The sequence below is a fragment of the Podarcis vaucheri genome, assembly GCF_965113315.1.
Source record: "Podarcis vaucheri genome assembly, chromosome: 5".
NCBI classification, from domain to species: domain Eukaryota; kingdom Metazoa; phylum Chordata; class Lepidosauria; order Squamata; family Lacertidae; genus Podarcis; species Podarcis vaucheri.
The window spans coordinates 74,491,256-74,508,680 of record NC_138763.1 but is presented as its reverse complement, the minus strand read 5'-3'; the positions used below and the strand labels follow the sequence as shown (position 1 = coordinate 74,508,680).

At 39.4% G+C, this 17,425-nt stretch overlaps 1 protein-coding gene across 12 annotated transcripts in view; it reads right to left on the bottom strand.

The window, feature by feature from the left end:
* The window catches only part of CTNNA3 (catenin alpha 3), a 591,589-nt gene that overhangs the window by 457,751 nt on the left and 116,413 nt on the right, over positions 1-17,425 (bottom strand). For all 12 annotated transcript variants that reach the window (XR_014219667.1, XR_014219668.1, XM_082222364.1 and 9 more), the window contains 2 exons: positions 16,295-16,558; positions 9,051-9,254 (listed from right to left, as the gene is read on the bottom strand). Coding sequence is in view for 10 of the 12 variants with exons in the window: in XM_082222364.1 (XP_082078490.1) it covers positions 9,051-9,254; positions 16,295-16,558 (468 nt within the window). In the remaining 2 variants the exon portion in view is untranslated. The remainder of the gene's footprint in view (positions 1-9,050; positions 9,255-16,294; positions 16,559-17,425) is intronic.

Here is a 17,425-nt window from a genome sequence, read left to right as displayed (position 1 = left end):
CACACTTAGAGAAGCTAAGGAACGAGTTTCCTTTATATAATTCCAATGCTGGTGCACCCTTAGCTCTAAAGTAAAATAAACTCTACATGTTGTGTACAGCTTTCTGTCTAAGAAAACACCACTCCCAAATATCAGAAAAAAATATACTTGTTCAATTTTCACCCTGCCTAATCTCCAAAGAGGTGTGTATGGTCTCTTCTGAAAAATAACCCTTTTGTTCTTTTGATAGTTATTGTGCAAGCCTGCCCAAGCAGTGATTTTTTTTCTGGGGTGACACATACCCCTAAACATTTTGTGAATCTTTGTACTTTTGTCTATTTACTGTATTTATTTTTTACCAATTTGAACTATAAAATGGTGGTTTTCTTGAGTCAAAATGAGAGTACCCCTAAACATTTTTTTAGGGGGGGGGAAGCACTGTGCCCAAGCATTCATATTTTTCACTGAGGCCCTTCTCAGAATGTTCCCACCACCAGAGGTCAAGCAAGTGGCAACAAAGGAGATGGCTTTCTCATCTTATCTGTGGTATCCCATCCAGAGGAAGCTTGCCTGGCATCCACTTTGTTATCTTTTAGACGTCACACTTATTTTCTCAGGCATTTAAATAGTTTTTTATTGCAAGTATTGAAAACGTGCACTGGAAATGAAGCATTTACTCTGCTGTTTTAATGGAGATTTAACGTTGAATTTAATTGCATATCTTGTTATTCTGTTTTAAACTACCTTGAAATAAAAATTATGCAGGGTGGTATAAAAAGCACTTTAAATGCTGTTGTATGTTTACATGCCTATAGGGACTGACTAAAAAACATGCTTCTAAAAATGTGCCTTTGGTAAAGGTAAAGGGTAAAGGGACCCCTGACCATTAGGTCCAGTCGTGGCCGACTCTGGGGTTGTGGCGCTCATCTCGCTTTACTGGCCGAGGGAGCCAGCGTACAGCTTCCGGGTCATGTGGCCAGCATGACTAAGCCGCTTCTGGCAAACCACAGCAGTGCACGGAAATGCCATTTACCTTCCCGCCAGAGCAGTACCTATTTATCTACTTGTACTCTGACGTGCTTTCGAACTGCTAGGTTGGCAGGAGCAGGGACCAAGCAACGGGAGAGTGTGTATATATATATATATATATGCAGGTTTTGGTGTCTTCGGGTGTCTTCCCGTGTAAGAGTCGGGGTGTCTGTGCGTGAAAATCTACGAAAGCATATATATATATATATATATATATATATATATATATATATATATTTGCTTTCGTAGATTTTCACGGGTACAGGAATGCAGGTTTTGGTGTCTTCGGGTGTCTTCCCGTGTAAGAGTCGGGGTGTCTGTGCGACGTTTCGACGAGATCTCACTCGTCTGTTCCAGTAACAAGAAGCCGAAAGCACCAGCCTGAAGATGACGAGTGAGATCTCGTCGAAACGTCGCACAGACACCCCGACTCTTACACGGGAAGACACCCGAAGACACCAAAACCTGCATATATATATATATATATATGTATTAATAAATTTGTTGTCAGAAATTAAGCCAGCCTCACTTTGGGCATAATTCTCAGATCATAAAAGAAACTCAAGCACCCAATAACTTCAAGGGGATCGAAACTGCTTACTTTGTATTTTTACTGGTTAAGTGGAATTTTCACTCCTTGTTACGATTGCTAAACAATTGTCCTGTTTCACAAGTCCACTAAGATAAAGAGGGAGGAGAGGGAGCCTCATAGCCAAGGCTCCAAGTAGGCATGCTCAGATCCAGATGTGGATTTAATCACTGTTAACAATACCTGGTCATAAGGAAGATCTCATTCTGCTGAATCAAAACATTGCCTTCTTTCTCCAGTTCTTTAAACAGCAAAATCTCAAAGTGGTTTAATAACAGGGCTGAAAGCTCTAACTAATTAATTAGTGTCATTAATTTACTATTTCATTAATTGATTTAATGTATAGATTGCTGATTGATTAAACCATGATGCACAGGAAGAGACAAACCACATTAAGCACGAACACTTGGTGCTGTCAACGGTTCTGTTAACAGGTTTCATTCATCTCTTGACTTCTATGTTAATAGGCTAGCGAAACTTGTATTGGCAAAGTTCAAAGCCAAGGGGCAGGATCTCATGATTAGATCCTATGTTATAGGCAGTGTTATTTGATGTTATTACTAGTAGATATTTCTTTAGAAAGCAGCTATGTTCAAAATGCAGCAGATATATTGAGTTCCTAAAGTTATGCTAAAAATTACTTTAAAATTACATATATAAGTAACTCAGTAATAAGCATTCCTATTTATTCTTCTAAACAGATCATCAAAACTGATTTATGAAATTACACTTATTAGAATACAATGTATACTTAAAATGTGTTCCAAAAGGGAGCAAAGAACCAGTGACAAAGAAGTCAGGATTGTGCTAGTCAAATACTAGAGAAATATAATGCTCCACTGATTTGAGGCAGGAATATACAAAGTTTATTAAAGTACTTAAGAAGTTTCAGAAGCATTTGCAAAGGCAGACAAAAGCTGAACAACTTTTCTGTTGTTTTCTAAAAAAATTCAAGACCTAATGACACTGATAATTTATTCTGCATTCTTTTTGAGAAAAATACATTTATTTTTAGTTGCTTTTGAGAAAATCTGTACATATATTTGAAAAATGCATTATATTAACTTCTTTCTATCTCAAACAATAATGCTTGGAAGGAGCAGCAGTTTCTTTAGAAAGGTCCTAAGTTAAACACCACGGGGAGGCAAACAGAACCCACAGTAAAGGTACAATCAAAGACTTAATACCTAGATTGTACTGTTACTAACTGTGACTGGTTCAACAGCTTTTGCCATTCCTGAGCCAGGAAATCCTGGGCACAGTAGTGCATGTTTTAGTTAGGTCAAGACTGGATTACTGCAATGCACTGTATGTGGGGCTTCCCGTGCACTTGATCTGGAAGCTACAGTTTGTGCAGAAGCTACAGATAAAAAAAAATCCCAGTTCCACCTCTTTCCCATTCACCCTTAAAAATCCTGAAATACTCTAGGGCAAATTCCTGGCAGAACCAGAAATGAGATATGAAAATTAAATATAGTTTCTGCAACCATTAATTTGAACAATAGAATGACCTTTGCCATATTTTTAACGCATTTAAAAAAGCAAGCCATGTTAAATACATTAAATTCTTTTCTATTTGCAATGGACTTATTTACAGTAATTTTTGATTTACCTAAGGAAAATTCCTTCTCATGAATTAAAAAGTGTGGTAGCTGTTTAGTCAGTGAACACTTCCAATATTTATTTGCAGTGCTAGGTTATTACCATAATCAAGGATTTATTCTACCTTGGAGGGAGGGAAAATACCATTTTGTTGAAGGCTTCCTGGAAAAAAATGGTCTTCAGTAGACTAATATATTTTGGGTGCTGTCAAGTATACCAAATATGAATTACTGACTATTGTACTGAATCATCCTCTCAAGATCCGTGAGCTGTGCATCACTCTATATTTTTCTAGTGCATTCCTCAAATAAGTATCCGATTAATGCTGAAATTGCTGGCTCAGAAACGTTTAATGAAGAACAGGACTTAAGCAAGAAAAATCTTTAATCTTGTTTCTCCAGTTCTCCTGGCTAAAAAAAAAATAGTAACTTAGGGATCTCCCACATTATTTACCAGAACAGAAACCTCTAGAAGAGAAAAGCAGGTTTAGGAAGCCTGGTTTTTGAATGTGTGTGAACATTTGTCATGGTGGCACCCCAATTAGAATGCCTACCTCCAATAAGGTCAACCAGAACCAACAATGACCGCTCCCCACTTAAAACAGGGGGCGCCCTTTGCGTGGACGCGCGCAGCCCCTAGATCTGGAGCGGCTCCATCAGCATAGGCTTGGCTTGCCTTCCCTCAGGTGGGATACCTGGAGGTCTCCGCCTACCTCAGTCAGTTGCCCAATCCCACCTGGGGGAAGCGTTGCCAAGGAGACCAGACCAGGTAGGGGAGGGATTACCTGCCCACACAATAGAGGGAGGATCTTATCTGGGAATCCTCACTTGGCTCCAGAGCTTCTCCCACCCTTCCCACCCTCAGATAATGTTTTTTTTTTTTGCAGGTTAACTTTTCTTCATAGGTATGTGGGTGCTGTTACATTAAGGTCGCTGTTAAAGGGCCGGAAAGGAATTTCCCTGCATTGGCAGGTTTCGCCTTTCCCATAGCAAAACGTCACAACTTTGGCGGTATCAGGCCTTGGGCGGAATCCTTTAGTCCATCTTCCTCTTTGCGGCGGCGATACCAGGGTTCCCCGTTAAAGGGGTTTCTGAAGGGAGGCTTTGACCGTACGCCGAAAGGCCGTCATTGCTCTCCCCTGCGGCGGTGGCGTAATGGGGGCGGCTATCTCTGCTTGAACATATGTTCTCCAGAGCCGGCCCATCCCCCCACACACACACTGGATAACCCTGATGCTCCCTAGGTCCCCGGCTGGGGACCGGGGAGGGAGAACGCCCAATGCCTGAGCCAAGGTCTACCCACATTTGAAATTTAATAAAGTTGTGGCCAATTTAATCCCATAGCACATTGTCTTGAGTCATTATTCCACATGACGGGGGGGGGACCGCTCAGGATCTAGGGACTCTGCCTGTCCACGCAATACTGACATTTCAGCAACACATTAAGACCTCTCAGTTTGTCTGGTCCTCTTCACAATGCTAGTATAGGTATGTTGCTGTAACAAGGAACTGTGTTTAGCTTCGTGTTATGTTTTGTACTTGATTCTATGGTTGTTTTATCTGTTGTTTACATTTTTACATTTTTATTTTTGTATTCATTGTTAATTGATTTAGGTTTGCTTTTAACTTACACTAACCATATGATGAAGGGCAGGATAAAAATTAATAATAATAATAATAATACTGTCGTCGTAGCCTCAGTTTTGTATATAACCTCCACCACTTTGTTGGCATTGTCACACAGAGTTAATTTGTTTCCCTCCCATTTTCTGTAGAATATATCAACTTCCAAACTACACAACCACAACCACAATCTCAATCTTTGTTTGCAAACCCCCCTGTAATGAGAATGTCGCAGCAGTGCAGAAATCTCCATCATCAAAGATTAAATAATTCAGGAAGAACTGGAAGTCATTCAAACATTTCTACTCTTCAATTGTACTTGAAAAGCTTGTCACAATGAATAACTGTGATCCCCACAACGTTAGGCTCATTTGGAAACTCTTGTTTCTCTAAACCAAAATATATTTTTGCTGGGATCATCCATTTTATAAGCAAATGGATCCTTCAAATTCTTCAAAGCAATAAGAATAAAATACAACAAATCTTTAATCATGATACCTAGAGTGGGTATCATCTTTTTAACTATAGGGTCATTGCCTTCTGCACCCAGGACATGCAGATGGAGAGAGAATTATAAAATAGCACAGCAAAAAATATCATCATCATAATCCATCTTAGACCCTATTCTTGATGTAATACAGGATAGTAGAGGACTTGCTCTGACTAGTAATTCCAGGCAGCTCACTATCCACCTCTCAATGTGAGGAAGGTGTTTGAGATCCCTGGCGCACAGAGTATCATAGTTGACAGCTGTAATATTAAACTGAAACATGTAAAGCTCAGCATCCCAGTTTCAATAGTAGGATCCAGTCTGTTTGTTCACCTTGTGCATTTATCTTCAATATTGCTGTATATATTTTCTGCTAGGAATCATGTTGTGTAATAAAACTGTACAGCCATGAGACAAGAGGAGATTAAATGAGCCCTAAGAGAACTGTTGGAAGGCAGCCTTGTATCCCTTAATCTGATGCTATTGTCTCTTCTTATTGTCAGCCCATGGTATGCATTTCTAATTTTGGATTCTCTCCACTATACATCTATGGATACAGCATGTCTCAATTTAGGCACTGTTTTAAAGCATTTTCATAGAGCTTTGTGTTCTTAGAGTGTATTTTGTTTTGCAGATTTTAGCATCTACTCTTAATACTTCAAGTCTAGACCATTAATTCTGACTTAGAAGAACATCCTAGGGCTAATGCAAATGAATCCTGGGTGCATGGCAGCTCCTGAAAATTTGATTGCTCAGTGGCTCCTGGCAATCAAATTTTAAGCAGCTACAATGCTCAGCAAGTCATTATAATGAAATGTAATGAAAAACTGCAGCACAAATGCAAAGTGTAGCTTCTTGTTTGATTCAGGCAGCCTTCTTCTGTGATAGGGATTCATATTTTTTATTTATTTCATATGTATTATGTTCTAAGCTTTTCATATACCAGCTACTTCAAAGACAAAGGAACTGACAGCAGAACTTCATTTATTCAAATAATACTCCAGGCATCATTCAAAATAGAAGTATGGGTAAATGACATTAAACTAGGTTACAGAAACATGGGAATATGAGAGACCTGAATTTTCTGATAACTGGGAATGAACAACAGTGAGGGGGAGTTCTGTTCTTACATCACATACAATGAACCCACAGGGTCCCCTTAACCTTGCACAGTTCATCTACTCTATCTAAAAGGATGCGACTATGTTACGAAATAAACAAAAGTGCTTGCCTAGAAAAGGTGCATGAAATATTTTTATAGTCTCCATTTCTCATATATATAGTTCTCACATCCTGAAAATGGATACTTTACACTGTTCTGCACATGTCCATTCATCACCTGGATCAGACACAGGTTAATAATTGGAACAGAGTATTTTTGCTAAAATCCCACATACTCATTGCAAACAAACAAAAATCTTCCAAACATGCTGCAGTCTACTGTCCAGTCAAGAGCAGCTAGCCTTTTTATGGAAGCATGCAACTTAGGAATCCATAGAAAGTTGCTTTTTTCTAGACCCAGACAATCTGTTCATCCAGCCCAGGGATGGATAATCTTTTTCAGGGTAAGAGCTGCATGTCAGATAGATGTGGCAATTCTTCTTATTTTTTAAATACCTGGGCAGGTGTCACAGGCTCCACAGAATCACAGCAGTGGACCTGTGGTAGTAGTTAGTGTAAATTATAGGGCTTCTCCATACAAATGTTCAAAAAGGAATTGTATTGTTGCTATACTTATCCTAGCTGGAAAAGGCATGGAGCCTAGCTAAGAAGAGATAACCATGCTTCCATTTATTTTACAGCCTTTGCTTGTAAACAATACCGTACATGATGATGATGATGATGCAGCAACAACAAAAGGTAGTATTCATATATATATTACTTGGAGCTGATCTACTAAAAATAATTACTCTTAATAAAAAAAAAATTGTCCTTATAGACCAACTAAGTTTTTCTGGTATAAGCTTTCAGATCTGAAGAAGTGTGCTGCCACATGAAAGCTTATACCAGGACAAACTTAGTTGGTCTATAAGGTGCTACTGAACAATTTTTTATTTTATTTTTTATTTTTATTTCGACTGTGTCAGACCAACACGGCTACCTTCCTGAATCTATAATTACTCTTACTTAGTCATTAATTTCAGTTGGTCTCCTCTGGGTAAAACTTGGCTGAATGTCACCTTGCAGCTCCTAAAATGGAAGTGTCAGATGGAACCTCCTGGGTATTGCCTTAATCTCTGGAAAATCTTTTTTTAAAAGAAAAAACCCAACATGGGTTGAGAGTTCCCAATTCTGTGGTAATACTCCATAGGAGCACACAGGCATTTCATTCCTTTAAAAGACAGAATGAAAGGTGGGAAAATACAAGTTCACACAATGGTGTCCACATTTGTGAATACAGTGGTACCTTTGGTTGCGAACGGGATCCGTTCCGGTGGCCCGTCCACAACCTGAAAAGAACACAACCCACGTCTACGCACACGCGAGTCACCGTTTCTGTGCATACGCGTGACGTCATTTTGCGCATCTGCGCATGTGCGAACGACAGAACCTGGAAGTAACCCTTTCTAGTACTTCCAGGTCGCCATGGGATGCAACCTGAAAATGCGCAACCTGAAGCAAATGTAACATGAGGTATGACTGTACTTGTATCTTTGCTATTACAGAAAATAATCATTAAGTAACTACGGCATTCATTCAGCCACATTAACAATACATGTTCTATCTGGGTGAAGAATCCCATTTTTCCCAATTTGAATATGAAAAATATTCAATAGAGGAAGGATACCTGGATTCTGTGCAACAAATAACTGAAATAATTGTACTAGAAATAATCACACATTTTTCTCTGTTTACCCATCTTCCTTTCCTGTTTTCCCTATTGTTTTCATCTTATTAAATACATATATATTGTAGATATCTCTCTATAGCTATGATAAAATACTGAAAGTACTACATGATCAATAAAGCTCTGGGGGTGGGGGGGAACCTGAGAGAACACATAGCATCAATAGTTTGTACACCTGAGAAGAAAGTAAAAGAATATCATGTCTCAACATGAATACCATTAGCTACTCAACAAAATTCATTCCCAAATTGTCTTCTGAATAAGAGTAAGAAATCTATCTGTTCAGCACAGAGGTTATGTTTCCAAATCAAACACTGAATGAAATAGTTCTGTCTAGTAGTGTTGCTGGTATTTGTTTTATCTCTTTACTGCCGGTAACATTCACTATAGTAGTGGTTCAGTCTAAAGTCTACCTCCAACATCTAAGCATTGTCTTTTCAGAATACATTTCAGATTTGTGAATCTAAGACTTTCCCCTACTGAACACTGGCCCTTTAAGCTCACTCTTGACATACTGCTATTTTTAAAAGTAACCACATGTACCAGGAAAATGTTTACAGAATAATAATCACAGATATCTTATTTCTAATGTTCTGAGAAAACAAGAAGGCTAAAAAAAATAAATTACTTACCATCTCCTTTTCTGTTGATTTTTCAAAAATGGTACCATAGAGCACCATGGGTTAAGGTCGACTTTGGACATATACAACATATTAAGTATTATTCTGAGAATCAGCAGTATATAAATACCTTTCAGAAAACTTTGACTAAGCTTTATTTTCAAAGTACTACTCAGGAGACACCAATAACTATTGGACTACCTTCATGTAAGCAGAAGTGCAGAAAACAGTGCCAAACAGCAAGAATGGGTGGAGTAAAACATTCACTTACATTATTCATGTACTCTGAAAGAAGATCTTGGAGGGCTTGGCGAATAGCATTGCACTCCGTGATAATGCGCTCACGGTGAATATCACGTGTGCAAGAAGAATCTGCTAACAAAGCAGCACCGCTGATAATTCCTTCTAAACGCTTTTCTAGCGATGGCCTTATTTTGTCTTCCTTCACAGTAAGAGGATCCAAGACAACCAGATTCTATAGGGAAAGATAAAAAGGGGGCAATAAGAAGAGTACTCATGCTCACACTGGTCCTCTTGAACACATAGCTGGAATGCGTATATCATATCCCCAGTGTAACCATCCTACTGTTTGAATCTTGATAATCTTCATCTCTGAAGGACAGCAAGAAATTCAAAGCAAAGTTGTACATTTATATGGTTCTCAAGCAAAGATCTTGTCCATTGGGAACATTACAATACATGCAATAGATGGCTGCAAAATGCCCACTGGCAGACAACCAGGGCAGACCAATTGTTGTATTATCTGTTTATGCGCTGGCCAGGGCCAGGCCACAGCAAGGTGAGGTGACTGCCTCAGGTGGCAGGATCCGCTGGGGCAGCAGATCCTGATGTCAATTTTTCTTCCTCCCCTGTTCCTGATGTAGCTCTTCCCTAACCCTTTCTTCTCTAGCAGGGAGGAGAGGTGCCATTTTGGTGTCCACCTCAGATGCCAGAATGTCTTGAGCGCTAGTTACCTTAGAAAACCTGGAGTGTCAGTGCATATAATATGCATATAATATGTGAGATTTGCTCAGATTTTTAGCAGAATGGGGTGGGGGTGGGGTTGTAATAACCCACTTCTCATCAATAGCAAGATAGGAATTAGCTCAACACTGAGATTTATTTATTTTTTAAGCCCATCCCTGCTCACACCCTGTCTCTTCTCTCCCTTGAATGACCCTGTGTCATTCAAACCCCATGACCAACAGAGCAGTTATCACTGAATGAAGTATAATAAATGTGGCAGAAAGCACAATCTGGTTTCTCCTGCATATGAAGAATTAGATTACTATAGGCAGAGGTTTTCAACCTTTTTGAGTCCACAGCTCCCTTGACCAACTACATTCTTTCGGTGGCATCCCTGTGGGGCTCAGGAGCCCAGTTATGTCACCCCTTGCCTGCAGAGCTGGCAGCCTCTCACCTTTTGAACACCCTCCCTTGTGGAGTGTTCCCTCAGCCTCCTCTCCTCCAAGCAGCCACTGCTGCCGCCCTGGTCTCCGAGCTGCTCCCCCTACCCCAAAGAGAGGTGCCTCCTCACACTGCCCCACAGGGACCTGGGAAGCAGCCTGAGGATCTTGTAGCCAAGGCTGCTACAGCAAACGCTTGTGCAAGCCTTTGGGAGGCAGAGATGCAAGAGGGCATGGCACACTGGTTGAAACCCCCTGCCTTGTGTTAATTTTATGTTTGAAAACTGCCCTGAGAACTTATAGTTGATGGTGCACTAAATACATAAAATAAAGTAAAATAAATTGGCCTCAAAGATGATGATGGATTCCTAGCCCTGTTCCTTTTATCAAATGACAAACTCTGATGTGAAATTCCTCTTCATAGTTTGATCATGGGGCAGATAAAGAAACTGGCCTCAAAAATACTTTTCCATGGATGCTAACTTGCAAAAGTAGTTTTATAAATTAGTATAGTTATCTATTTTTAATATATTTTATACTGCTTACCATTACAAGTAAATCTCAGAGTAGTATGTAAAGACAGAACTAAAATACATTAAAACAATTTCAATAAAAACGTTACAGATATCATCAATAATAAAAAGCAGTAGTAGCAACAATAAATATCATTTCAGCTTCTGCATGCATCTGACCCCTCCATTTTCTTCCGTTAAATGTTGTTACTCTTGCTGCAAGTGGGGCATCTTTAAACGGGAAATTCAGGAGTTCTCCTGCCACTATTCCATGCATTTAAGTTATCCTGAGCCCTCTCAATAAGGCAAGACATATGCAAATAAATGCTGGTGATCTACTGCTTGGGATTTGAGGGTTAAGTGTTTGAAGAAAAAAATTAATGAAATGGATTGTGCATTCTGTAAAGTGAGGTTTGTTTAACTAGAAAATTTTGAATGAATACATCAAGATTCTCTCTGTGTGTATGAAATTCCCTTTTCTGAAAATGGAATAATGTTGCTTTGTTTATCCAAAAGCATTATCAATTTCATAATATCTAATTTAAGCAAATCACTTTCCTAATTCACGATAATGGCAACAGACATTAGAAATTCATCAAACTATTACATTTCTTTCTTTCTTATTCTTTTTTGCAGCACCCTCTTCTCACAGCAGGGTGAGTCTGCCTGATTGCAAAGGGAAATCGCACATGAGAGAGAACTCTTCTGGGAGTCTTTTTCTAACTACAATACGAATTCATGAAAATTAGCAGTATTTAATTAACCAAGAAATATCTTTTTCTGTGACTTCTTTCAGAGAGGAAAATTAAGGAACTGCGGCAACGAAAGCTTAATTTGGGGTTGTGTGGAGTATTTTGTGGAACTATGTACTATAATGAAAACAAACACATTTGTAGAAATGTCTGAATGAACAAACTAAATTTCAAAATGCTGGGCCAGCTCCTGCACCTGGTTGGCCTTGTGTGTGAGGCCCACCCCACCTGGAATGTCCAGTGTGGCCAGAGGTGGGTGGTACCAGCTGCCCATCCACTCCCCTGTCCACACAAGAAGATGGCGGCCTCCTAGGACCAACGGTAACTTTATGGAGACAGAGAAAGTTATATTTAAACTCTGACTTTTTTCAAATAATCTAACTTTCCATTTTGATGTGATCAAATGGGTCACCTTCCACATAGTTGTTCCTTAGTGGATTCTGACCAAACATCAGCATCAATGAAGCCAAATCTATGAGAAGAGTGCATTTATCTTCTAAAGAGATGGCTGTCAGTGGGCTGAGAGGCAAAAGAATTAAGAGTAACGTTAGAAGGTTTCAGCATTTCAAAAGTTTGAGAAACATCAGCATGGGTCAAATCTTTTTCTAAAAAAAAACTAGACTTAAGAAACTGCTCTCAGCAAATATGTACCGAGAGGCTTGTGTTAAAGTTTTATTCAAAATGACTGTCATCTGAAACAACCAGCAGCTAAAATGGTGTAGGAATATAAAGCTAAAAAGCTGAAATGAGCAGGCCCTTCTTGTGCCCTCTTATTTCCATCAAATACCTTAAGCTAGTAAAATCTCAAGACTACTATAACCAAGACACTGCTACAAGGTACATCAAATCATTAAGCTCTGTTAACAAATTATTAAATAATTACACTTAGAATCATAGAATCATAGAGTTGGAAGAGACCACAAGGGCCATCGAGTCCAACCCCCTGCCAAGCAGGAAATTGCCCACTCTAATGTACAGTTTGTGGATGAGATTTTGCAGGCTGTCCCAACTTTAGATTTCAGTATATATGTTGCTATTATTTTTCAAGGAATTGGTCTACATCATCTGCTTATGCCCTGCTTCCTTACTCTGGATTGTGAATACAGATTGATATTCCAAAGAGAAAGCATTCCTATTAAGAGGTACTGCCAAGGCCCGTCCTTCAACCATAATTGTTGATCTGTGATTTGCAGTCTGAGCCCCTTCACTTGCAATTCTAATGTTCCAATCGGAGGGATTGATAATTTTGGTATAGTTAGGCAATCCATTAAAAACCATACTGACAAAGTGAAGGAGAACAGAGAAAATGGGTGGTATTCAACTAACTTTTTTTAAAAAAAAACTAGGCCCACTGAAATTAATGAACATGACTAAGTTAGGTCAATTAATTTCTGTGGGTCTACTGTGAGTAAAAGTAGACCACCCAATGTTTTTTAAAAAATATTCAAACTTCTCAACTTACTTAAAAATAATAATAATTATATGCAGTATGACCAAATGCTGCAGTGGTGATCATCTTAGGTACATAAATTCATTTTATATTAGTTCACCTGGGCATCCATAATTTCAACACAAGAAAGTGATGTTTGATTCATGATATGGTGTTTTAATTCTTACTACAACTTCTGTCAAATCTCTATGTTTCCTTCATTAAAAAAAAAAGAACTGAGGGTGGAGGAAGCCTGAAGATAAAGAGCCATCTTATTATCCAATTGAGCTTACCAACAGAAATCTGATATATGCTGGGCAACTTGCATTGATGAGTTTAAAAGGAGCAGTAACGAAATCAATACAAATGAGTGAGCATTTGCAGTAGACAGATCTGATCAAACAGATTTTTTAATCTGTCCTGCCTGAGTGCTTCATGCGTTTTGCTCCTGTAGAATTAATGGTGTGGTAAGAAGATATTAGATTTAAATGGAATGCTTAGCTACAGACTTTTTCACCAAGTTTCCAGTTTTATACATCATCTGAAATACTCGTAACAGCGCCACTCTAACTTGGTTTCACTTCAGATTAGAGACATCGACAAAACTCTCTCAGAAAAGAAATTGGAGGGAGCCTCCTTAACATCCTCCTAAAGAAAAGATTTTTTAAGCCCCTGAATTCTTCGCCACTTTTGACTGAAGTCTAAGCTGGAGAAGGATTGCCATCTTGGACCCCAGCAAGGTTTTTCTCCCTAATGGAGAAGCTAACGGAGTGGCTCTGCTCCATTAGCTTGCAAGGAGTGAGGACTCTACAGAGCCCACCTTAAGGGTCACTCCTGCACCCACAAATCCCTCCCCCCCAAAAAAAACCCAATGCAATTTAATGAACTGACTTAACTCCATTAGCTTGCTTTGGGGGTGGAAAAACCCTTGCAGGGAAAATTGAAGGTGGCGGGGGGGGGGGAGAGAACCAACCACTGAGGATAACTAGGGGGTTTCTCCCTCACACTGCCTCCACTTTTTGCCACTGCAGCATCTCTTCCCCCACACCCCCAGGAATTAATGGCACCATTTGTTCCTGTGGGGCTGGGAAAGTGACACAACAGAGGCCAAATCCTGGGGTAGTGGGAGATGGCCACACACTCCTTTAGGTCCTACAAGTATCTTTGTCCTGCCCCCATTAGAACCACCTTATCTGATTTCACAGACAAAGAAGCTGCAACAGGTGAATCAGGAAGCGTATGTCCAGGTCCTTTGTACAGGGGATCGAGAAAGAACTGTCTATCTGTCATTCCTTTCCCTCTGCTTCAGATGGCTATGATGCTATTTCTCAAGAGATGCTGGAGGTAACTGGAGCACTTCTGAAGCTAGGAGGTGCCACAAGGTCTTCAACTTATCAGGGTCTTCATCACAGAAGTAGTCTTCTTGGCTCAGGCCAATGAATTATCTCATCTTACCTCCTGGTCCACAGATTGATATCTCCACATATGTCATTTGAATAGGGCTATGGACATACAAAACAGCTATGATTCCCAAGAACATGCTCAACTTTTTAAAATTGTGGTAGGAAGAGCTGTGGTATAGTCATGCTTCCCTAAGAAGGCTGACCTAATCAACACATTGCAAGCATTTCTAGACCTGTTGAAGTCTCCCTCTTATACAGCTAGCTGGAATATAGTACAGTAACTGACCATCTAATGGGGGCTTTAAGTTTCAGTTATTACACATTTAGTATTATACTTTTTATTACAGTCACAACTATATAGTACTGTTAGAATGTATTGTAAGCCTAAAGCTTTGGGAAGTATTCAGACTCACTTCAGCTTTTGCCCAAGTATAAATCCTAACTTCCCATATTGTATATGAATGATATTAAGAAAGCTTCCAGACAGTACTTGTTGAGTAAGCTCTTTCAAATATTTCCAGACTATAAACGTTTAATGAGATTGGCTCCCAACAGACTGTTTACTACATCCATTTATTTCATTGTACTTTATTTATAATGCAGAAGATAGAGCAAAGGTTGTTTCAGGTTCTTATCCAATGCCATTTCCCCATAAATAAAGAAAAATGAAACAATTTAATTCTCAAACATTCGTAAAAGGTTAGATACTCAATAAATTTTGCTTTATCTAACTCACTCAGCCCAAGGTACCATTTGCACTACTTGGGTTAAAGAAATATAGAAAAAGTCTATGAACAAGAAGACATTTAACAATATAATCTAAGCCCAGGATTCAAAAATGTATATATGGGTGCTCTGCTTATACACAGAGGCAGCCCCCCAACTCCTTGAACACCTCCCCCTCAAACAAGGCACACCATTAAGGATAGTGACCTGTTGCTAGAAGTAGATTCCCTCCCTCCACAATATGTGAGAAGCATATTTTAATATATTTAGTATATTTTAACTTGCGTTGTGCAAAAATGATCATGTATTGTCCCATAAACATATATTTCAGATGGTTCAAAATGCAGCAGCTTATTAATTGGCTGGAGCTGGTTGATGGGAGACTACAATACCCATGCAGAAAGAACTATATTGGCTCCAATTTGTTCTGACGCACAATTCAAAATATTAGTTTTGATCTTTAAAGGCCTAAATTATCTTGATCTAGAATGGCCCAACAATTGCCTCCTCCTATTTGAACATGCCTCCATGCTCTAAAATGGGTCACCAAAAAGGTCCCTCCTCCAAATCCCATCTCTTTCTGAGCTCGTACTGATGTGGGCAAGAGTAAAGTCTTTCAAACAGTGGAACCTTCCTTGTAGACCCCTTTGCCCAAGAAAGCCCAGTAGCGTAGCTTCATTTTCACATTTGGGGGAAAATATATATGAAAACTTTTATTATTCAGAGCATTTTTGGAGAAATTATTGTTAAATAGTAAGAAGGTGTGAGATGAACTTGCTACTGTGAATTTCTGAGATAGCTATCTGTTGCCTTTATGTCACCTTTTGTTGCTTTTAGTTTTAAAGATTGGGAGTTAATTGGGTAGTTGATTGTCTTGATGTTTAATTGTCAATTTACTGCTGTTTTCATGGAACCCCGTGGAGGTATTTGTCATTTGTAAAATTAGTCAATGGGCTCTATCAATGCTATAGTACTGGGGTACCTATTGTGATACCCACCAGATGTTGTGGACTACAAGTCCCATCATTCCTTGAGGCAGATGGTCCACATTGGCTATCCCCTGCTTTAGGAGATACCATGTTTACACCTGATCCCTAGGTCACAGGTCACAATCACTCACCAAAACAAATCAGCCAGGCTGGAAGCGTATCTGAGAACTGCTATGAAACTGATTACACATAGGTCAGTAAGATTTGGTTTTCTGGTATGCTACTTTCCACAAGTACATCATTTAAAATAAATTAGGCCATTTTACAGAGTGTGCTACAGTGCTACACATTCACCTACCTCAAATTCATCAAGGGCACTTCCAAGAGTAGCAGACTGTGATGTCGACTGAACCTTTTGATTTCCAATTCCTTGAGAAGCATTGGAAATGACATCAAGAGCATTCTGTATTTCATTACAAACAGAGTCCTTGCTGGCTGCAAGAGATGAAATGTCTGAATGTTCCAAACAAGCAGAGCAAATTGAATGGAGAAGAGATGAATTTTCCTTCAGAGAAGCACGTGCTGCTGCAATGTCATCGCGTTGATTGTTGGATTTTAAATCCTGTCAGGAAAATCATACATATGGGGATTATTACTATTATTATTTCAACTTAAATACTGGCAAGCAGTGTAGCAACACATTATTTCAATTTGTTCTGTATCCACTAAAGAAAGAAAGAAAGAAAGAGAAAAATTCAATAAAGATTTATTAACTGTGTATTATCCGGCAGCACGTTTTGCTGCTCGTTTATAACATGCCTAGGATGAAATGGAAAGAAATTAATTCTAGCTCAGGAGGAAAGAAATATTTTTGTGTTTGTTTGTTTTTCAGAGTGCCTGGAATAGTTCAGTCCACAGTAATTGTTCACTGCCCTTAAGAACACATGAACTGCCTTTCTGGATCATGTAGCCTGAATATCTTCTCCAGCTAGCTGCCCACCAGGATTTCCCAAGTAGGGCATGGCAGAGCGAAAAATAGCCACCTCCTATTGCTTGCATGCAGTATCTGACAATCAGAGTTCACCCCCACAGCAGCCCTCTCTAACCCCTATGCTGTAGGAGCCAAAAGCTGCAGAACAAGACAACAGCCCTTTAAAAGCACAGGCAGATCTGACGAAGGTCTCAGGCTTGTCCACCTTGCTGAAGCAACAGCCTTCCTTGTGAGAGAACATGCTATCACAATGCTCTGTCAAAGGTGCTGCTTCTGACCTGTTGAAGCCAGACCCTACAGGATCTGCCTTGATCTGACCTTACTAGACATGACTTTGTCTTACTTGACCTAATTTCACTGCATATGACTCTACCTTACTTTCCCTTACACTCTACTGCCAGTAGGTGCCACTGTTCTGTTTCACTTCCCTTGTGAGCCTGGAGACAGCCCAAACAGGACAATAATTTATTTTGAATTGTCTTAAGAAATGGCAATGTT